The sequence below is a fragment of the Vulpes lagopus genome, chromosome 15, assembly GCF_018345385.1.
Source record: "Vulpes lagopus strain Blue_001 chromosome 15, ASM1834538v1, whole genome shotgun sequence".
Taxonomy (NCBI): Eukaryota; Metazoa; Chordata; class Mammalia; order Carnivora; family Canidae; genus Vulpes; species Vulpes lagopus.
This window is the reverse complement of record NC_054838.1, coordinates 9,283,232-9,306,488: the sequence shown is the minus strand read 5'-3', so window position 1 is coordinate 9,306,488 and position 23,257 is coordinate 9,283,232. Positions and strand designations below refer to the sequence as shown.

Genomic DNA, 23,257 nt, shown 5'->3' with positions numbered 1-23,257 from the left:
TCCTTGCAACCAAATACACCAACTATAAACTAGTTAATCAGTATTTCAAATGATTTTAGATTAGCTGACTTAGATCTATGACTATCAAAGGTACATTAATAGTTATACTTAACTAAAATTATAAGTAATATAAAATTCTGAAACAGCCTGAATTACTATTCCGAATTCCATTTCCTTGTATGACATAAAGTTTTTTATAATATCTTTTAAGGTCTAAAAAGGATTAAAAGAGCTAATGGTCTGTTGAAATAAAATGTGTTAAATGGTATCCAATTTGACTATTAATGTGAAAAAAAGTAAAGACACAGTTCTTTAAGTAGCTGATTAAGAATGAAAAATTGGCTGAAAAAAATGACCCTTCATATCTCATTAACAGAAATGACATCACTGGGAGAAGAAGCTGATGGTGTGTATTCTGGTGATTCTGAGGGTTTTGTTTGTGGGTTGTTGTTTTTTTTAATCTATTGTGTTTGAGATACTTGGCAGGTCTCTCATGTTATCCAAACCCATTTCATTCTATGTGAATGGTACCACAAGAAGTTGTACAACATTGGACCTGATTTATGAGACATCTAGATGGAAAATATCCAGCAGGCAGCTGAACTTAAGATGCAAAAATTCAAGAAAGATGTCAAGGTTAGAACTGCAAATATGGGAGTCATATAAAATAAGAATTGAAGTCATGGGGGTACCTGGGTGGTAGAGTCGATTAGACCAAGTCCAACTCAGTGTTGGCTCAGGTCCTGAACTCAGGGGTGTGAGATCAAGTCCTGAGTCAGGCTCCACACTCAGTGTGTAGTCTGTTTAGAACCCTCTCTCCCTTTGCCCCTCCACCATCTCGCCCCATTTTCTAAAATAAATAAATAAATAAATCTTAAAAAAAAAAAAAAAAGAATTGAAGTCATGGATGTGGATGACATTTCCCATGAAGAGGTGGCAGAAAGAGAAGAGGACCAAGGAGCAAAGCCAGAAACTGAAGAGAGAATAGGAGGAAAGAAGTAAATCCAACAGACTCAGCATGTATTCAGGAATCCAGCTTCACCTGCTCTTATCAGGCCCATTCACTGTACTACATAACCAACAGCACATAAAAACCAGTCCGTGCAGCCCTTGTATTATTAATGTCAGACCTAAAATGGTCTTCTCAGCCTTTCTTACAGCCCATTTCCTCACCTGTTTCCCCATCCTCTACCCTTATACTTTGCCTCCCTGTTTATGACCTCACCTGTACCTTGGAAATGAAGTGCTCAGTTTGCTTTTCCAACTTTAACTTTGACTTGTCTCATCTGTCTAAGTCTGAACTCTCCATTTGACAATACCATCTCCGGCTAACCTGAGGACAAATCCCATTACATTACCCTGTGTGTGGTCCCCCAGGTTCCCCCTTGGCCCTATGAGTAGAACAAATAATCTAAAATAAAACCAGCATCATGCAATGCTTAGAAAAGGTCTCACTCAAGGAGGATGGTCACTTGGGAAGGGGCTCCCTAATGCCTACCAAATAAAGTACCAAATCCTTAGCCTGCTCTTGATCGTACCCCCAATCAACCTTTCCAGATTTGGCTACTTGTATTTCCCTATAAGATACCACACTTGAAACTAGACTGCTCACTCTTTACAAGGTATGCTTCATGTGCAAAGTCTTCTATATTTCCACCCACGCTAGCAGTGGAGACAGCTGGTCCTCTATTAAATTTAGGGCTGTGAATGTGATCAAGTTTGACACGAATCCAATGATAAGTAAGATACTTTAGAAATAAAAGGATCTTAGATAACAATATGGGTCAGCTCCATAATACCCATCAAGGAATTTTAAGTGATCGTAAAGGTCATTTTATTCAAGAAGGATTAGTGAAAAGAGAATCAAGTTGGTATTAGATCTATCCATGGCGTCAGAAAAACTTCTCTATAAAAAAATGAGTGGTTGGTGAATTGCACAATATATAAATCATATTTCACTAAAGATGTTACCAAAAAGATAATCGGTAGTGGCATAGAGTATCCAAGTACAAATTTCCAAAGAACTAATTAAAGAATGGGAGCAGAGAATATTGTTTGGCTGCTGTCCATCCACAACCAGATTTTCAAAAAAAGCAGGAGCTGGCCCACAGGCCTCTGAACTGACGGTCACTCAGGATCAGATGCTTGGCTGTCTGCTGACCTTCGCAAGGGCATCACTGACAACATCAAGATCATGCTGCAGCTCACTCATGGCGCTGGTTATGCTCTTGGTGTCTTTCAAGATCTGAATACTCCGTGTATATGGATTATACTTCACTCCAAATGGACGCTTAATTGTTTTGGTAAATTCTCTATTTAAGAAAACAAATAAGAGGCAACCAATTTCTAGGAGGCAGAGGATGAAAACTGAGTGAGCAACAGCAAACTTATTTCATACACTAGAAGAAAGACAAATCCTTATTAGCTGTTCACACAACCAATCTGACCTACTTCCTGATGCAGCATGTGCAGAGATCCCCTGGAATCCTACACAGGCGGGATACCTAAAATTGTCCTAGATGCATTACTCCCACCCCTTGCATTGCTAGGGAAAGATCCTGTGGATGACTTTAATTGGCTACAGTAAGGAGACCAACTACAGTAGCTTTATCAGTAGACAATGGCAGCACTTGACCACCTAATGACAGACCCCTCAGCCGTGATTTACATAAATACACCTATACACCTATACACCTGTGCACACATGCCCAGAAACAGACCAGAACAGTCCTGCCTTCTGCACATAGACATTCTTTCTGTTTAGAATGTCATTCTCCAGCCTTCTCTCAAATGACCTAACTTCTATCCTTTATTCATGCATACAAGCCCTGCCCTCTTTATCAAGTCAGCATTTGAAACTCCCATTTAGAGAACAGGTGTGTTCAGGACCCCCTAGGAACACAGCTGAGGACAACTACACCTGAGAAAGGACTGAAAAGCAGCTTGCAATCCACCTGGTCTACCCAGAAGGGAGCCTCTTCTTCAAGTCTGCACAAAGGGGTCATCTGGGCCAGAGGAAACCCTGCTGGTATTATTATTTGGTTCTGTGCCTTGCCTAACTCCCCAAGTAACAGAAAATCCCTGGAAGACAAGGAGCATGTCTTAAACCCCCATCTATCCCACAATGATCTCACAATGTGACCTCAGACCTCTTCCATCAAATGTTTTGTTGATTCTGCTTCTATAGTCCTTTCCTTTACTACTTCTGTCTTGGCCCAGGCTCTTCTTTTCACCTGAAGTATTACAAAAATCTCCTGAGTAGTTTTTGTCTCCAATGTCCTCCTTTCTTAACACCACACTTAGCTGATTAATAGTTAAAGCATAGCAGGGCGCATGGTAGCTCAGTTGGTTGAGCACCTGACTCTTGATATTGGCTCATTTCAGGATGCTGAGATCAAGCTCCATGCTCAGTGTGGAGTTTGCTTGACATTCTCTCTCCCTCTCCCTTTGCCCCTCCCCACATTTGCATGTGCTCTCTAAATAAGTAGATAAAATATTTTTTAAAAATAGTTAAAGCATAGCTCTATTGCATTACACTCAAAGTTGTCCACCTCCCTTACCTTTTTTATGCTGTCCCTTAACCTAAAACTTAACATATATAAATCCTATTTATCCTTGAAGTGCTTTCTCAGATGCCATTAAGTTTTCCCTGTTCCCCCATCTGGAATAAATTGCTCCCAAATAAAATGGAGAACAAAGTTGCATCTGTATCTCTCTAAGGCTTTCTATGCTATTATGTAGTAATTTGCATATAGCTTATTTTTCCTAATAGATTATAAACTCTGATGGGAAGAAACCAGTTTCTCAATGTATCTGATTCATATATGCAATCACCAAACATGACCATAAACAACATACTCTAAATATTTGTTGTGAAAGGGAGATATGTTATAGGCAGAAGGTACCTCATAGGCTTCTAATTATCCAGCTGCTTACTTCTGTGATTTGTTACCATTACTGCACCTATCTTTTGCAGAGGAAAGTTAAGTCATGAGAAAGATATGCTTTACCTCATCTTCTCCTTTGCATCTTCAAAGCTTTCAGACACAAAGTAGACATCCTGAAAAGTTGTGATGAGACACTCCTGTTTGCAGGTAATCTTAGGATCAAAGGGCTTTACTTTGGCATGTCCAGAAAGTGAATGCTAGAAGACAAAGAGCCAGTGAATCAAAGAATACCATCTAATTTCATGGATTGCATCCCAAACACAACCACCAGAATCAGCACACCACTGAATGTATTAATGCAATGGCCCCAACCTATAATTCCAAACATATTTCCTACAGCATTATTTAACCTACAATATACCAGCAAGACAAATGGCTTGCTATTCACTAAGATTCATCTCCATGGCTTTGTTCTAACACACTTTCCATATAAGAGGTACCCAACAATCTTTATTTATGTATATTCCTGCATTATGATGGCTACTTCCTAGCCTGCACTAGCTATTCCTGTACATGACTTGTACCCACCATCAGGTACTCCATCAGGAGTTTTAGACCCCTAAAAGCAAGAAGTATCATGGACAGTATTTCACATGCATCTGTTACTCAACAAACATAAGTTCATTCCTTAATTGGATAAATAATAATTCTCAAAGAAGTCCATGGAATTTAGGAGAAGTTTTTGCTAGCACACTAAAAGTGGTGAGGGAACAGCAAGATTTTGTAGGCAAAAGTTTTAAAATACTTTTTGTTTCAAAGATATGTATATTGGGGCACCTGGGTGCCTCAGTCAGTTAAACGGCTGATCTTGGGCTCCTGGGGTCAAGCCCCGAATCAGGCTCCACACTCAGCAGGGAGTCGGCTTGGGGATTCTCGTTCTCTCCCTCTCCCTCTATCCCTCCCCATGCTGGTGCTCTCTCTCTAAGAAATAAATAAATAAATAAATAAATAAATAAATAGTCTATAGTGTGTCAACTATACTAAGAAAAGAAGAAAAAAATTAAGTAATTAAATTCCACATATAAGTAAAAAAAAAATTACGGTAGCTCTATAAAACTGAGAAATAGAGAAAATTGTCTTGAGTAATGTTTACTGCTCACCAAGCATTTCTCACAGCATGCACTTGTTCAAATACAAAAATTCTTGCAGGTTGTATCAATTATATTAAGTGAACATGGCTACGTAGAGAGATTTGTGGTTCTTACTTTAAGTTCACTGATAGAAGAAAGTAATCCAGCACCAAAGACTCGCAACTGCCCGTCTTGCTTACAGAGACCAAACTCCACAGTAAAAAAGTAGCACTGCAAAAGGACATTAATGTTACTTTCACATCTTGAATAACTCAATTTAAAACAAAGTGCAACTCTGAGTCACTGACCTACAGTGCCCTGGCATAAAGTTCAAGATCCCCAGACCAGTTCCCAAGTATTTCTACAATCTGGCCTCTTCTAAACTAGCACTTCTCAAACTGCTATTCCCAAGACTCCTATATACTCTTAAAAATTACTTAGGACCCGAAGGACCTTTTGTTGATATGGGTTACAGCCCACTATATTTACTACAGTAAAAGTCAAAAGTGAAAACATTTATATGTTTACTAATTATGTTACCATAAAATCATTTATGCTATGGTAGCACAACAATTTAATGCAAAGTAACTATATTACACAAATCAAAAAAAGATCAGGAAAGAAGTATTGTTTTACGTTGTTCCCAAATGTCTGGCTGGAAAAACAAGATGGATTCTCATATCTGCTTCTATATTTAATCTATTGCAATATGTTGTTTTGGTTAAAGTATATGAAGAAATTCAGCCTCACACAGATTAAGTAGTTGGAAGAAGGCTATGTGTTGCGATAGCCTTTTCAGGTAATTGTGGATATTCTTTTTTGACCCTACATCAAAACTCAATAAGTGGCAATTTCTTAAAGTTCAGCTACAATGTGGGATCTGAAACCATATCAATGAACTTTAGCTCTTATATTGAAATCCACTTTGCACTCTGAGTGGATCTTTCACTCAAGGACCCTGTACAAGGGTTCCAGAAACACCAGGGGGTCCCCAAATCATAATTTGAGAAGCACTGTTCTAATCATCTAGCCTTTTTCATACTATCTCCCCCACCCTAACACACTTTGTTTCTTGTCATTTCCCCAGATACAACAAGCACCTCCTTGTCTTTCCTTCTGTGCCCTCATCCTGAGATGTTGCTGCCTTTCTGGCCAATGAAAACATGACACATCTTCTCTGGGCTAGGCCAGATGTTCTTTCATGGAACCTTCCCCAAGCAGTTCTCGGCCCTCCCTGAACACTCTGCCTGAACTTTTCTGTAGAGTTCACCCCATTTTAACATGACTGCTTCCTCAAGTTGTGTACAAATTCCTTGAAGGCAGGAACCAGGCCTTACTCATCTTTGTATTTCCAGCACGATGTCTTGTATCTAGTGCTCAAAAACATTTCTAGCATCGTTTTCAAAGAACCTATTGTTTTTGCTGGAAAAAGATCTACAAACAATTAACATTATTGAACTCTACCTTTTCTTAAAGCCCATGTCTCCTTTTGATGAACTTTAAAATTTTACGCCCTCATTTAATCCTACTGAAATTATTTAAATTAAAATAATATGAGCAAAGACAATTTTTCTAGCAATCGTCTTGAATATGCACTTTTAAACTGACACTCACATCTCCCCCCCATCAGAATTACTAATCTATACAGCTATTTTCTGATTTGTACCGTTGCCAGTTTTTGAACAGCCTCCTCTGAAGCTCCAAGGGAAGCCAGGCCAATTTCTTGAGAGAATTGAGCAAAACTAGGTTCAGCCAAAAGGGGGACATGACCTAAGAGTTCATGGCAAGTATCTCTGAAAAAGAGGTACAAGTTTGTCACCCTGTGATGCTTATGTCACATAAAAATACATGATCACAATTCAATCAAACCAAAATCTGATTGTACTTTTATTCAGGTGGTATTACTCTGGAAATGGACCACAAAAGACACTAGCAATTTAGTAAAGGAACTATTTTGGTTCAAAACCAAGGCCACTCACAAACATATACACATAAGATATCCATAGACATATCCTCCCCCACACCCCCACCAAATCAGGTCTCTGCTCAAATGTCACTTTCTCAGTGACTCCTTCCCTGATCACCCTTTTCAAAACAGAAACACTTCTCACATACACCTCTTTCCCCTTTCTCTGCTTTACATATATATATAATATATATAAATACTTAATATATATACATATATATATACTTGTTTGTTTATTATCTCTATCCCCCATTAGAATAAAAATTCTATGAAGGCAGAAATTTTTGACTGATTTTTTTATACTCCTCATGCTTAGAATAGCACCTGGTACCTAATAGGTAACAGGTTGTCAATTAATAATAGTAATAAAAAAGAAGTAGAAAAATAATAATAGTAATGATAATGGCTAATATATCTAGAGCATGGAGCATGTATTATGTGCCAGGCACTGTTCTAATTGCTTTACACATGTTCATTCATTTAATCTCCACACAAAACTCCTGAAGGAAGTACCATTATGACAAATAACTATTTAATGAATGAATGCTAAAGCAGAAATACTCACGGCTCTGGGGTATAGAGAGGGTCTGAACTGTGTCTCACGTACTGTGTGCAGTGAAAAACTCGGAAGGCTAAACCTGATAAGAAATCTCTTGGTGATAAGTAACCAGCCACGGGACGGATGGAAAAACCCGTGCGCTCTGCAAACCAAAGGAGAAAATGAAGAAAATCTTCACCCAAACAGACCATTTACTGCAACATTTTAATACCACCAGTGGGTCCCAGTAACAGTTTGAGGGAGAACACGGAAACTAAATTTATCATGTGTATACAAAGGGGAAGTAATCATTATTAAGCACTTACCATAGGTCAGGCATTGAGTTAGACCTTACATATCACATCTCCTTTCATGTATACAATTTGAGCTAGTTTATTCTTCTCATTGTGACAACTGTAAAACTGAGGCTCAGAGACTCAATAATGTGCCCAAAATTACACAGTAGATGATAAAATTCTCCTTATATTATACCTTGCTGTCTCCCCAAACTGTTTAGAATATCTCCTAGGCAACCTTACTTCCTTTAAAAAAAAAGAAAAACTAACAAGGTCTATTAATATAGATCAGAACCACTTCCTAATTTATGCCACTTTAAGCCAGTACTACCTCTTGCAAAGTTTATTCTATCTAAATCGGATGATGCTCTTCTATCCCCCAACAGCTAAGACTACATGCACTCTGTAAAAGAGGCGTGCCGGCAGGGCAGCAGCAGCTCAGGGGGCCTCTATAAGCTCCACTCTTGCTGTTCATCTCAAACCCTCGCCCTCTGTTCTTCCAATTCCGCCCAGTTGCTTTTGTACTCGGATTCTCCCACGTTGATAGATTAGACTTCATCGTCCAACAGAACTCTCCACAATAATGGAAATATTCTCTCTAGGCTACAATGGGGTAGCCACTAACCACATGTGGCTATTAAGCACTTGAAATGTGGCTAGTGTGGCTAGAAAACTAACATTTTGGTTTACATCAATGTGACTTTTTTATTTTTTTATTTAAATTCAATTTGCCAACATAGAGTATAACACCTAGTGCTCATCGCATCAAGTGCCCTTCCTAGTACCCGTCACCCAATCACCCTAGTCACCCCATCCCCCCACCAACCTCCCCTTCTGCAGCCCTTTGTTTGTTTTCCCAGAGTTAGGAGTCTTTCATGGTTTGTCTCTCTCTAATTTTTCTCACTCAGTTTCCCTCCTTTCCCTTATAATCCCTTTCACTATTTCTTTATTCCCCATATCAGTGAAACCATATGATGATTGTCCTTCTCTGATTGACTTATTTCACTCAACATAATGTGAATTTTTTAAACAACCACATGTGTCTAGGGGCCACCATATTTGACAGTGCAGGGAGCTCCTTCCCACTGGTGTTTTGTTTGAACTGTCATTTAGGTTTGATTTCCCTCTTTGACAATTTCCCTTGAAACACATTTACCAACATGTTCTGCAGCCAGCTCACGCTCCAGACCCCCAAGTGAACAGCTTTCAGCTTTGTATCCACAACAAAATATTTCCTCCAAATCTCAAGCAAATTTAATTTGATAACTTCTGTAGCATATGCTTGCCCACCTTTGTAAGACCCGTGCGTGAGGTCATGTGCATTGGTTCTCTGTCATTCTTAATCACTTTTTTAAATCTAGTTTTTATAGGAACCATTTATATGAGTTCTTCCCTTATAAAACTATAGTGCCTTTTCCTGCTTAGTTTTTTATTAGTTTTGTGCATAAAGACTGACTAATAATTATAGAGTTGAATAGACATGTAGATTTTTATGATGGTCTGTATAAGAAATTCAAAGAGAGGAATTCCAGATCATGATGGAAATAAACTAAACTCCCTTTGAGTGAGAAACATAACTTCTATTTGTTCCTAAGGTTCTAGTCTGCTGAGATCAAAGGGGATATTTATTTTTCTTACATATTATAAACCCTGGAGATCACTCCTCATTTTACTTCCTATACTAGCTAGAAGAAATAAGGAAGCCTGAACCAAATAAGCCTGAGGAATGAAAAGGAAAAACACTGTCCTTACTCTTTGTTGATGCTTCTACTAGCACATTCTTCCTTGGGAAAATTACAGAGTCTTACTGTGAAAAGGAGCTTCAGAGACCATTTATTCCAATCTTCCCCCAAAGAGCTTGAATCTCCTCTACCACATCCCCGACAAGTGGGTGTAGAGCTTTTGCATGAAAACCTCCAGGAATGCAGAAATAACCATCCCATGAGCCTGTTCCATCTTCAAATGGCTTTTTTTTTTTTTTAGCAAGATCTTCTCCATTTTGAGCTAAAAGCTTATAGTTTCTATCCAATTATCATTTACTTAGGGTCACATAGTATTGCTCCTATTCCACAAGATGATCATCTAGTATTTAAATAAAGCTATAATGTCCCTTAAATCTCCAGGTTAAACACCCTACGAGTCTTTCAAATTTTACTTATATAATACATTTTCCAAGCCCCTTATAATCCTGCTCATTTTCCTATTCATTTGCTCCAGATCATGACTGCCCCTCTTCAAAGGAATGCCCAATACTGGGTCCAATACTCCAGAACAGAGTAAGGAAAATTCTGACCTCCCCTACACTTGAACTTTATTCCTTCATTAAAAATTCTATCATTTTTTTTAATTAACTTTTATTGGTGTTCAATTTACCAACATACAGAAAAACACCCAGTGCTCATCCCGTCAAGTGTCCACCTCAGTGCCCGTCACCCATTCCCCTCCAACACCTGCCCTCCTCCCCTTCCACCACCCCTAGTTCGTTTCCCAGGGTTAGGAGTCTTTATGTTCTGTCTCCCTTCCTGATATTTCCCAACATTTCTTTTCCCTTCCTTTATATTCCCTTTCACTATTATTTATATTCCCCAAATGAATGAGAACATACACTGTTTGTCCTTCTCCGATTGACTTATTTCACTCAGCATAATACCCTCCAGTTCCATCCACGTTGAAGCAAATGGTGGGTATTTGTCGTTTCTAATGGCTGAGGAATATTCCATTGTATACATAAACCACATCTTCTTTATCCATTCATCTTTCGATGGACACCGAGGCTCCACAATAGCCAAACTGTGGAAGGAGCCTCGGTGTCCATCGAAAAATTCTATCATGATTACAGAGTTAACATTCCCCTTAACAAAAGATTAACTCGTGCGTCACCTTTTAAAAAGTTTGAGACATCTTCCAATTGTGGGATGTTGTCTTCCCGGTATCCACAATATTTAGAAAGCAAAGGTAAGTTTTTGAGATACTCTCTGCAGGCATGGGTTGGGTAAAGTTTGTTGAGCTCTTGGAACACAGTTCCCCAGGTCTTAATCTCCTCTTCAGTGAATTCAACCTTGGGAATGGGGTCTCCACTAATGAGACAAAGAGAAGTTATTTTAAATTAGCATTCAATAAACAGCAGCACTTACCTTTTATTTACTAAAGGAGCATAATTTGCTCTATTCTTTTATTCTATTATTTCAAAGCTGAATAAGTTATTTTTATAGTATACTTACTGTTTATAGTTCATAGCCAAGTCTGCAAAATACTTTCGTCTTTTACGGTAGACATTGTCTTTGAAGCCCTGATAATTAAAGAAAAGTTTTTAAATATTCATACTAAAAAATACTTGACAAATGATATTTAGGGAACAGTTCATTATTACTCGAGCTATGATATAACCCCTTTAGGGCTACATCATTGCTATTTTAAGCAAGTACTGTCTAGAAATTCATGATCTTTTTTTTTAAAATATTCTATTTATTTATTCATAAGAGACACAGAGGGAGGCAGAGACATAGGTAGGGGGAGAAGCAAGCTCCCTGTGGGGAGCCCGATGCAGGACTCCATCGCAGGATCCCGGAATCACGACTTTAGCCAAAGGCAGACACTTAACCACTGAGCCACCCAGGCATCCCTCATGATCATTTTTAAAGTCAATGTTATATGAAAGCTTTATACTATTGTGGCTACTGAAATAAAGATACTCTAGATACAAAAATCCCATAGTGGGTAGAAAAGTAAAATGATTTAAGGAATAAGAAAAGCATCCTACTTAAATGCACAATTCTTTTCCAAGTGAGGTTTTTTTCTTAATCATTTGAGTATATCTTCAGCTATATTCTCTGTAATAGTAATTAACAATAAAATAGTAATTAATAAAACATGAAATCATGACAACTAAATCTAGCCTTAGATTTTATCACAAACTGTAAACATATTCCTATTTATAAAAGCAAACAATGATAATAAAAAGAAAATAATTTACACCTAGAAAAAAAATTTTAAATAGATAAAATAGACTTCAAAAAGCAAAGCCCAGGAGAAAACAGCCAATAATGCTATAGAGGAAAGAAAGGGAAGACGCTTGAAAAGAGGAAAATGAGACTCATCTCTCTAACACGGATTTACAAACCCCTACCAAGTACCTGGCCTTGTGCTAAAATCCAGAGAAACAAATATGAAAAAAAGCACAATCTGAGTCTCCAAGGAGTGTACATCAACCAATTATTATGAAACAGTATGACAATTGCCTTATTAGAGATATGCCACGATGCCACTGGAACTCAAAAATGAAACTCTTAATCCACAGTATGTGAAAGAGGGCAGTTGGGGGGAGTCAGGGAAGGTTTCCCAATGATGACTCCCAAGCTAAGTCTCAGAAAAGGAGTGGGGATAGCTGGGTGGGAAAGGACAGAAAGGACAGTACTGATGACGGTGAAGAAAGACAGCGTGGTGTACCTAAGGAAATGTGAGCTGGAGCTTGGAGAGAACAAGGAGCATGGGGCAAATTGGCTTGAGGTCTGCTAATAAAGGTCTGAAATAGCTTGGACTTCAGTTTTTGGGTAATGGGAAGCCATTGATGATTTTTAAAATGCTTTATTGAGATATAATCCACACACCCTAAAATTTTTAAGCGTACAAGTGTAGTGATTTTTAGTATACTCATGGGCTTATGCAATGACCTCCACTATAATTTCAGAAAATGTTTCTCCCCAAAAGAAACACCATACTCATTCATGGATTCTCCCCATTTCCCTTCATCTCCAGCCCCCAATAACCACTAATCTACTTTCTGTTTCTATGAATTCGTGTATTCTGGATATTTTGTATAAAAGGAATCATATAACACACATGCCCTTTTGTAACCAGCTTCTCTTACAATCAGTTTTCAAGGTTCATCCACGTTGTAGAATGCACGTATCAATATTTCACATTTTTTTGATCATAATATTCCATTTTATCGACATATCACACTTTATCTATTAATCAATAGATGGATGTCTAGGTTGTGTCCGCTTTTTGTTATTATGAATAAAGCTGCTATGAACATCTGTATAGAAGTTTTTACATGAATATATGTTTTCAATTTTCTTAGATAGGTACCGAGGTATCATTGGTGAGCTTTAGGCAGAAAAGGGATAATGACCATACTAAGGTTTTAGATCCTTCTAGGGACTATGAAGAGGATGGGTTGGAGGTGTTAAACTGGAGGCTGGGGAGTGAATTAAAGGTGTGGTAATAGGAATAAATAAAGAACAAATTTAAGCAATACTTAGGAGGTAAAAATCAGTAGCACTTGGTAGTAGAGCAGAAATATTTAGTTACCTCTCCATAACCATGCTCCAGATTTTCTTGCCTTTGAACCTTTGCTCCTGTTGCAATGAACTATCCTTCCTCACCATCTCTTTCCTGCCAAACTCCTTTCAGGCCTAGTTAAAATGTTGCCTTTCTCTGATCTCTTCAACTAGAAGTGTTTGCCTTCTTGTGTGCCTCTCAAAGCAATTTGTTCATGCTACTTAGCACTTTTCACAATTTAATCTCATGTTTATTTACAGATGTGTGCTTTATCTTTCCAACTAGACTGCAAATACCATGAGAGCAAGTGCAATTGGAATTAATAAATTGCTCACTAAGATATTATAGAAAAATGTGGGTGCATTAGCTGAGGGCTGTCTAAGAAGATACACAGGCAATGAACAGAGCTACTAAGTGGCAGATCAAAGTCCTGGTGCATATGACTCCAAAATTGCACTCTTTCTCCACCCTCCCAGGGCCCTAAGACTCCACAAGCAACCTTAATGCTCTGGGCTTACTGATTCTCCAACTCATGCCTATACTGTGTCCCATATAATTTTCCAAGGATCCAACATCCTATTTCAACTACCTAATAAACTAGTCATGCTGGACAGCGTGGGTAGTGTTTCTCCTTCTTATGCTTACCCTCGTTTCTAATAATCTATACCCACTTTAACAAAAATTGCTGCAGATACTGTCTTGATTTTAGCATAATTCTTGGAATAGCTCTTATTAATAGGAATGACAGACATAGGACAGGTGTTTCAGAGTAAGTGAAGTTAGCTGCGCTTCAGGCAGTTAGTCTGGATTCCCCAGGACTATGGAGACTTCCTGAAATCCAGATTAAAACAAGATCCTGTTTAGTCTAGAATAAGTGCATTCTCCAAAAAAGAAAATAATTTGTCTTAATTTTTAGTTTGCTTTAAATTATTTTCATGAAAATATTTATTAAAAATATTTACAGGATGATCTGCATCCAGTTCAGATCCATACATCAGAACTCTGTTGGCACAATGGTCCAGGTCAGAAATCTTCATTGGAAACCAAGGAACAGTTTCCATACCTGCAAAATACAAAACCACTAACAGTTGAAGAGATGATCTTAAAGGAAGGCAATAAGGAAAAAGAAATTAAGAAATTCATAAATACATCTGGATGAAATTTTTAATTTTAGCTTGTACTTTGAGGCAAAATTTATACAAATAAATTGCTCTATTTCTAATAAGTAAATTTCATTCAAAATTTTTGAGTTCAAAAAATTTTTGAGCCTTGATTTCCTTAGTGTTGAAGAAATGCTATACTTCAGGAATAGATTTTAAGTACAAAAAAATTTGTAAGCTACATATTTAACTATCTTTAAAAAAAAACAGAGTAAGGTATACAACTTTGCACACCAAGGTGCAACTATAATAAGGACTTTCAACATTTCTTTTTGTTGATGCAAATGATCTTAGAAATCATTTTGTTGGGGATCCCTGGGTGGCGCAGCGGTTTGGCGCCTGCCTTTGGCCCAGGGTGCGATCTTGGAGACCTGGGATCGAATCCCATGTCGGGCTCCTGGTGCATGGAGCCTGCTTCTCCCTCTGCCTGTGTCTCTGCCTCTCTCTCTCTCTCTCTCTCTCTGTGACTATCATAAATAAATAAAAATTTAAAAAAAAAAGAAATCATTTTGTCTTTGCCAATTTGATCTCTCACCTCCTCTCAGACATGCAGCCCTCTTGTAACTCTGGGGTTTTGCACATGTTGTTCTCCTGCCTAGAATACTTATATCCTACTCCCACTTCCTGCTCCACCCCATCCTTCTAATTTTCCTGAGAATATCCTTCTCCTCCTACAAGACCTTCCCTGACCCTGCAGGTAGAGCTAATTCTCTGTCCTCTGGGATCCTATGACACTGTGTTTCTGATTCTCTAACACATATCAGCTTATACCTGTGTTACAGGAAAGAATGGAAAGGACTCTAAGGGAGGGACTATATATATATATTATATTATATTATATTATATTATATTATATTATATTATATATTATATACACACACACATATATATATGTATGTATGTATATATTTGTATCTCTGTTTCTTAGTAGAAATAACTGACACAAGTTGGTGTTCCCTAAATATCAACTGAACCATTTAGCCCCTAAAAAAACTCTTCATTTTATAGATGGGGTAACCAAAGCTCAGAGAGGTAAAGTAATTTATCCAAGGCAATTCATCTCTACTGGAAGAGAGAGGACTAGAACTCAATCCTTCTTGTTCTAGCTCTCATATTCTTTTTAACATATCCAAAAGTGATAGTCAAGAGATTTAACCACAAATACCACAGAGGCACCAATCACTCAAAAGCAGCATCCTGAGCTCCTGCTCCACCAGATATTAACCCTTTGGTTGTGGTGGGCCTGGGACTCCTAGAGTAGCATCTGGAGCAAATGGGTTTCAGGCATGGTGGGACGCTCAAGGGACTCGGGGAAGCAGCTATCTGCCACTCAGAAATGGAAGCATATTAGTATTTTAATAACTTACACAGCCACACAAATACATAACAGATGTGTACCAGCCCTGATTACACCCCAATATTGTGCATGTTCCATACCATATGTAAAATGTGTTTGAATTATCCTTTTATCTTTTGTGCCAAGTAAATGACAAGGATTTTTTTCACAACAGAAGATCTTACCCATCTGAAACCTTAGGAGGCTTTGTTGCTTTTCACTTGCTTTTAGTGGGAGTGGGGACAGGGAGGACTGTGTAAAGAGTGTATTTATTTACATCATAGTTGTCAGCAACTGTCAATATTCTCAACAATTTGAATATTCATTTAATATCTGCCAGATGTTAAGCCTTGCGGTAATTTTTAAGTACGCAGGGATTGTAAATTGAAGGTTTGTGAAATTAAGAAATGCTTGATGATTTGGAAACTGAGAAAACGTAATTTCTAACCATTCTGAATTCTTAGACCCAAGGTTTCCCTTCCACTTATCTCACACTTGATAAAATGTTACTTTATAATTGTTCTATAGTATTTTGAGCAATTACATTTTGTGCTCCCTTCACTATCAGGCTGTAACCAATTTGAAGAGACAGTGTTTTATTTTTATTTCTGTGCCTTCAAGATAAATATAATATTGGACATACATTATGTACTTAATCTTCTGAGTGGGATTTTCACTTTTCAAACTTACCATCTTCCTTCGCAGTAAAATTATCTGGTGGATTCACAGAGAGAACGTTAGTGTGGGACTTCAACAGATGAAAAATATCATTCAATTGTTCTCTGTTGATATCACAGTCAACAAAAATCTCAAATTCTGAGCTTCTTCTCTTTGATTTTCGGGACTCAATATGTAATAGGTTCACATGCTTCTCCTGTGTAAAGCAGAGAGTAAAAATACATAGGAAAACTTCAGAAAAGGTAATAGTCTCTGAGCTCATTACTTTCATTACCACTAAAAAATCAATTCTATGCTTGTGGTGATAGTCAAAATAGAAGAAGGCTGTTTTTAGTGCTATCAACAGCAAAATAATTCCCCATAAATATTAAGTACTGCTCAAAAAACTTTGAAAAATTTATCACACCCTCCAGAAACTAATAAAATGACACCCACTAGAAGTCTCTCAAATTGCCAGAAATGAATGGCCTCAAATCAATATACCAAATTTCCTAGGTAAAAAGAACCTTTCAAAAATTCTTATAAATAAAAGTGTTTTCAAAAAGTGATATTAGGAGCACCTGGGTGGCTCAGTGGTTGAGTGTCTGCCTTTGGCTCAGGTCATGATCCTGGGGTCCTGGGATCGGGTCCCACATCCGGCTCCCCACAGGGAGCCTGCTTTTCCCTCTGCCTATGTCTCTGCCTCTCTCTCTGTGTGCCTCCCATGAATAAATAAATAACGTCTTTTTTAAAAAGTGATATTAATGTCAGCCCTTTAGAAAGGAAAGTTTCCTTTGCGAATATGCATTTAATAAAATTAGATGAACAGCTTGAACAGAGTATTTAATACCTCAAATCTCTTAAGCTACAAACTTAGTAACCAGCTGAAGCAGATTGCTTCTTCTGCTCTCTTCCCATGCCAGCCCAAGCTGGGTGCCATATGTGCAAACCTGTGGGAGGAGGATATCTTCTCTTACCAATTTGGATAGCTGAGGACCAGCACCAGTGGCATAATAATGAAACACAAGAACAAATTACCCAATATCTTAAAAAAAATAAGGTTAGAATAGCTGATTTTCAACACTAACAAGTTCAATTTGAATTAACTTGGTGAATACCTATGTAGCCAGGTAAGAGCTGTGAAGCATACAAATGAAAAGCAAGACATTCAAGGAGCTTATAATCTAGTTGGCTAACACATGTAAGGCTAAGAGAAAATACAAGTAGTAAGTATTTAGATGTAGTAGATATTCTGGGAAAAAGCATTATGGGCTAGAGAAAGTAGACATTTCCATGCAGCAGACAGGAACTGAGATGACTCTTAAAGAATAGATAGAGTAGGCAGATAGAAGGGAAGAAGGAGGATTCCAAACAGACGGAGCTGTAAATGCAAAGGTAAAGATAAGTAAGAATTATTAGGAACATGAACCAACAGGAAAAAAAGAGTATTTAAAATGTTGGGAAATTGGAATAAGCAGGATTTATCCTGGAACATAGATTTTATCATGGAATCAACAGAAGAAAGCCAGTTACAAAACATACCAGAGTTGATCAGAAGTAAAAGAGAGTTTCTGACATATTTTTCTAGCTACATCTCCTGAGGCAAGGGAAACAAAAGCAAAAATAAACTATTGGGACTACATCAAAATAAAGAGCTTCTTCTGCACGGCAAACAACCAAAAAACTAAAAGGCAACCTACTGAATGGAAGAAGATATTTGCAAATGACATATCTGATACAGAGTAAGTATCCAAAATATATAAAGAATTGATAGAACTTAACACCCCAAAAATAAAATAATTCAAATTTTAAAATAGGCAGAAGACATGAACAGACATTTCTCCAAAGAAGACATCCAGATGGCCAACACACACATGAAAAGATATTCAACATCACTCATCATCAGAGAAATGGAAATCAAAACCACAATGAGATATCACCTCACAGTTATCAGAATGGCTAATATCAAAAACACAAGAAACAACAAGTGTTGGAGAGGATGTGGAGGGAAAAAGAAACCTTGCATTGCTGGTGAAAATGCAGACTGGTTCAGCCACCCTGAAAAACAGCATGGAGGTTGCTCAAAAAGTTAAAAATTGAACTACCCTAAAATCCAGCAATTACACTACTAGGTATTTACACAAAAGATATAAAAACACTAATTCAGAGGGTTACATACACCCCTATGCTTACTGCAGCATTGTTTATAACAGCCAAACTATGGAAGTAGCCCAAGTTTCCATTTATAGATGAATGGATAGAGAAAATGTGGTATTTACCTATAATAGAATATTATTCAGCCATAGAAAAATAATGAAATCCTGCCATTTGCACTGACATGGATAGAACTAGAGAGTATAAGGCTAAGCAAAATAAGTCAGAGGAAGATAAATACCATATGATCTCACTCATGTGGAATTTGAGAAATAAAACAAGCAATCAAAGGGGAAAAAAAGAAACAAACCAAGAAACACACTCTTAACTACAGAGGGGAAGTGGGCCAGGGGGATGAGTGAAATATATGAAGGGGATTCGGAGTGCGTTTGTTGTGATGAGCACTGAGTGATATATGAAAGTGTTGAATCAGTATATTGTACCTGAAACTCATATCACACTGTACATTAACTATATTTGAACTAAAATTAAAACTTTTTTAAAAGTAGAGTTTAATCTATTTCTTGTTAATATTTACAATAAGAATGCATTCATAAATGTTTTCTGAATGAAGACTTGAACAAATATAAAGCTAAATTATGTTTTTGGAGACAAAGATGTAAAATGTCAATTTTTCCTCAACTACTCTAAGTTGAATACTATCAAAATCAAAATCTTGATGGAATTTGGTGAGGAAATGTAACTAAATAATTTAAAATTCCATCTGGAAGAAAAATTTAGTCAAGAAGATCCGGGAAAATTTACACAAAGTAGAAGTAATGAGTGAGACATTTCCTATCATGTATTTCAATTACAGAAACAGCCACAGAGAAGTTAAGCAGTTTGCCCAAAGACACATAGCTAAAAGGTATCAGAGCTGGAATTCAAACTCAAGCTGTCCTGCTCTATAGCCCATGCTTTTAAACCCTAAATTGTAATCCTATTTACCAAAAAGGAAGTCAGAATAATGGCTAACATGGATCTTCTTTGAGTAAGATATATATAATCTGAAGAATGAACACACTAAAGACTGGCATAGCCAAAATCTAGGACCTAACTACATTGGGAAGATGGGAGGAAGGGAAGTTGAGAGGGCCACTGGAAAGGGAGCTGTGTCAAAAAAGCTAAGTCTTTACTTCCATTATAGGAAATCATTAGGTAATAGCTAATATCCATAAGCCAAAAAATCATGAAATAGCATAAAAAGCATATTGTTTGTAAACATAGAAGTAGGGGCACCTGACTGGCTCAGTTGGTAAAGCATGGGACTCTTGATCTCGAGGCTGTCAGTTTGAGCCCCACCTTCAGTGTAGACATTACTTTAAATCTTCAAAACAAACAAAAAAACATGTAAGTAAAATCTAGAAAATATAGTTAAAAGAGTTGGAAATAGTTGCCTCCTGAAGGCTGAGGGTAAGTAAAACGAGATGGATACAGAGCTCTATGGGTAGGTCTTAAAAACATAGTGCTGAGTAAAAAAAAATAATAATTAAAAAAATAAAAAATAAAAAAATAAAATAAAAATAAAATAAAAAGGATATCCTACAATAAAAATTACATAATTTGCTAATACATGCATACACAAAAACTCTACATATTCTAAAGTACACATAAAAATAATTCCATGTACAGATCAAACATATCAGAGCAGCTATCAGAAGAGAGAAATGGAGATTGAATAGAATAATGAAATAAAACAGGAGGAGGCTGTATGAATTGATGATGATAAGCCTACACATAATTTGATGTGTATGATTAACTCAACCCTTTGTCCTAAGATTAACAAAATAAATTAGACAAAAATGAGGAGCTATGAAGGGGTGCCTGGGTGGCTCCATCCAGTCAGTGTCTGATTTCTTAATTTCAACTCAGGTCATGGTCTCAGAGTCATGAAATTGAGGCTTCCCCCACCTTCCTCCCATCCTACCTCCCGCCCCCCACCAATGGGTTCCACACTAGGTGGGGAGCCTGCTTGAGATTCTCTCTCTCCCTCTCCCTCTACCTCTCCCACACACACACACTCAGCATGCATGCACCACTCTCTCAAGAAAAAAAGTTAAAAGATGGATTTATGGAAATGGAATTACTGGGTCAAAATATGTGAACATTTTAAGGCTACTAATACTTATTGCTTCCTTCCCTATTATACCAATTTATCCTCACACCTAAGGTGTATTTAAGTCCCAAATGCACTGAAGCTTTGACAGTAGGGAACAGTATAATTGTAGAATCTTTATTATTTTGATATCTTAAAAATATGATTAAATATATGATTAATGCCATTAAATAATATTAAATTTTTAATATTCTATTTAATTAAAATTGGCTTTTCTGAAATCCACGAAGTGAATCTTTCTTTCCCTATTTCTTTATTAGCTATTTGTATCTTCTCTTCTGTAAATGGCTTGTATCTCTTGTCCATTTGTTAGAATCAAGCAATATTTTAGAAACTAAAGTGCTTAAGAAATTTCTGCCACGCATCTCTGAAGAATTTACAATAATTCACATTTTAAATATCATTTTAGAGACTCATTTTAGAAGAGTGTTATGCAAAAATATGCAGACTGCTTACCTGGAAGATTTTTAGTGCTTTTATAAGTCCACCAATTTCATTCTTCAAGGAAAAAATGAGAGTCGCTCTTCCTCTTTCTAAGGAATTATCTTTGTTTTCCTTATTGTCTTCAATCATGATGAATTTGGTGTCGTTCTCTAAAACAAAGAATGAAAATAGAGAGGTCTAAAAAAGAAGTTGTGCAATATAGACTATATTTGATAATATTTGAAACCTAAGACAATATTTGATAACACTCTCAGAGTTCTAATTTCCTCACCTGTGAGATGTGGATTTGTAGATATGCTTTGCAAGACTGTAATGAGACCAACATAAGATAAAACATTGCCTATCAACCCTAGACTATAATAGGCATACAATGCATGTTACTGGTTTCCTTTTTCTTTTTTTCCTAATTCAATTCCTGCAGGGTGTGAGTCATGCCCACTGGCTTCTTGCAGTCTTCCTACTGTGGCCTGAACTGAGCACTCTTCCTCTATAAAAGCTTACTTTCCCCCTACACTTTCATCACTTTATTATACTGGGTCTTGAATGTTTTATTCATGCATGTCTTGTCTTTCAACAAGGCATCAAACCGCTTCAGAACAAGACCTTCTATTCCTTTCATAAATTCAAGAGCCTGGGCAGCACTGGACACATGGGGACCACAAGGATAATGGCTAGCCACTAGAATTCTGGCTCCATATAAATATCTTCTTTCTTCTCTGACTTGGAATCCTCCAGGCAGTGGACTCTGGAAGGCCAATAAGCCTTTTAAACATTAGCCTACAAGAGTTATATGATTATGGATCCAACTCTGGTGTGTGCGTGTTGGGGGAGGTAAGGATATTGTGAGGGATGAAAGTGGGATATAACTTTCAACAGAGAAAATACGCTTGAGAAATAAGATCTGGATTTAAAAATGAAAACAGCATTTTGAGGATTTATTCTTACTGGTTTTCTTTTCATTATTAATTTTCCTAATTGCCTAGTTTCATGTTGGAGTTCCAGCGGAATTAATCCTTAACAACTTAAGTTGATATAACCAATTCCACTGTCTTTCATCTGCTTGTACTAACTGCTCCAAGCCTGAAGCAGTCCCACCCAGAACAGGAATAATATGCTGCTCTGGGCTTGAAGCCAGATAAACTGGGTCCAATCCCCCACAACTCAAACTTCACTGACTCACGGAAGCCTTCCCAGGCCTCCCTAAGTCCATTCCCCTCAGTGTTCAAGATTGCCATACCATAAACCTCCCATTCATAGCAATGGTCACTGGTGTAGCTATAGTTCTGTTTCAGTGAGTATTTGGTTATGTGCAGAAACACCACAGGTAGAATAAAATTCCTGGCATTTAGTTGAAAGCTGTCTTCTCAGAAGATGAACTAGACATCTACCTTGGCATCTTCTCAAGCACCTATTTATATTACTAAACAGTGTATGGAAATATTTGGAATGTGAAGTCAGACATATCTGTTTATTGGTCTGATATTTATTAGTATATGACCTTGGGTATGTTACTTAACCTTTCTAATATAACAAAGTTACCAGAACGATTCACTGGAACTCACAACATCCAAAACTATCTCACACACTTTTGTTTTTTGTTTGTTTGTTTGTTTGTTTGTTTGTTTAAGAGAGGGCAAGAGAGAATCTTAAGCAGGCTCCACGCCCAGCATGGAGCTCAATAAGGGGCTCAATCCCACAACCCTGAGATCATGACTTAAGCTGAAATCAAGAGTCTGATGCTTAACCAGCTGAGCCACCCAGGCGCCCCTCTCACACATTTTAAAACACATAATGTGACTTAGTATTCTGATGTTTTCCCCCACAGAAGAAACGAAGCTATTTAGGGCATCAAGAAAAGACAGAGCTATAATTCAAAGTTTAACCAATACTTATTGATTCACTGAGTTTAAAATCAAAACTGCTTAAATGTTTTTAATTGTGTCAATTAATTCTCTGTAGCTAAAACAATCTTTATGCCAAATACTATAAAACCAAAAGACTGAGTAAGCTTAATAACAATCTGGATTTTTCTGTGACCTGACTTTAATAATGGTAAAATAAATGAAATTTCAACCCAAGCACATTCATGTGAATAAAGTAACAGCGTTAAGGCAGTAAAGATTTAAAAACAAGACAATTTTTCGATGGACACCGAGGCTCCTTCCACAGTTTGGCTATTGTGGAGCCTCGGTGTCCATCGAAAGATGAATGGATAAAGAAGATGTGGTTTATGTATACAATGGAATATTCCTCAGCCATTAGAAACGACAAATACCCACCATTTGCTTCA

At 37.3% G+C, this 23,257-nt stretch overlaps 1 protein-coding gene across 1 annotated transcript; it reads right to left on the bottom strand.

Moving 5' to 3' along the window:
• Positions 1 to 2,008: 2,008 nt before the first annotated feature.
• Positions 2,009 to 21,096, bottom strand: TPH1 (tryptophan hydroxylase 1). The gene is made up of 10 exons (XM_041730584.1): positions 20,980 to 21,096; positions 16,287 to 16,470; positions 14,063 to 14,163; positions 11,039 to 11,106; positions 10,698 to 10,894; positions 7,549 to 7,684; positions 6,684 to 6,810; positions 5,153 to 5,248; positions 4,011 to 4,144; positions 2,009 to 2,312 (listed from the first exon to the last, which is right to left on the bottom strand). Exons 1-10 carry the CDS (start codon positions 21,094 to 21,096, stop codon positions 2,138 to 2,140), a joined length of 1,335 nt encoding a protein of 444 aa, XP_041586518.1. The 3' UTR covers positions 2,009 to 2,137.
• Between the last annotated feature and the right edge of the window lie 2,161 nt (positions 21,097 to 23,257).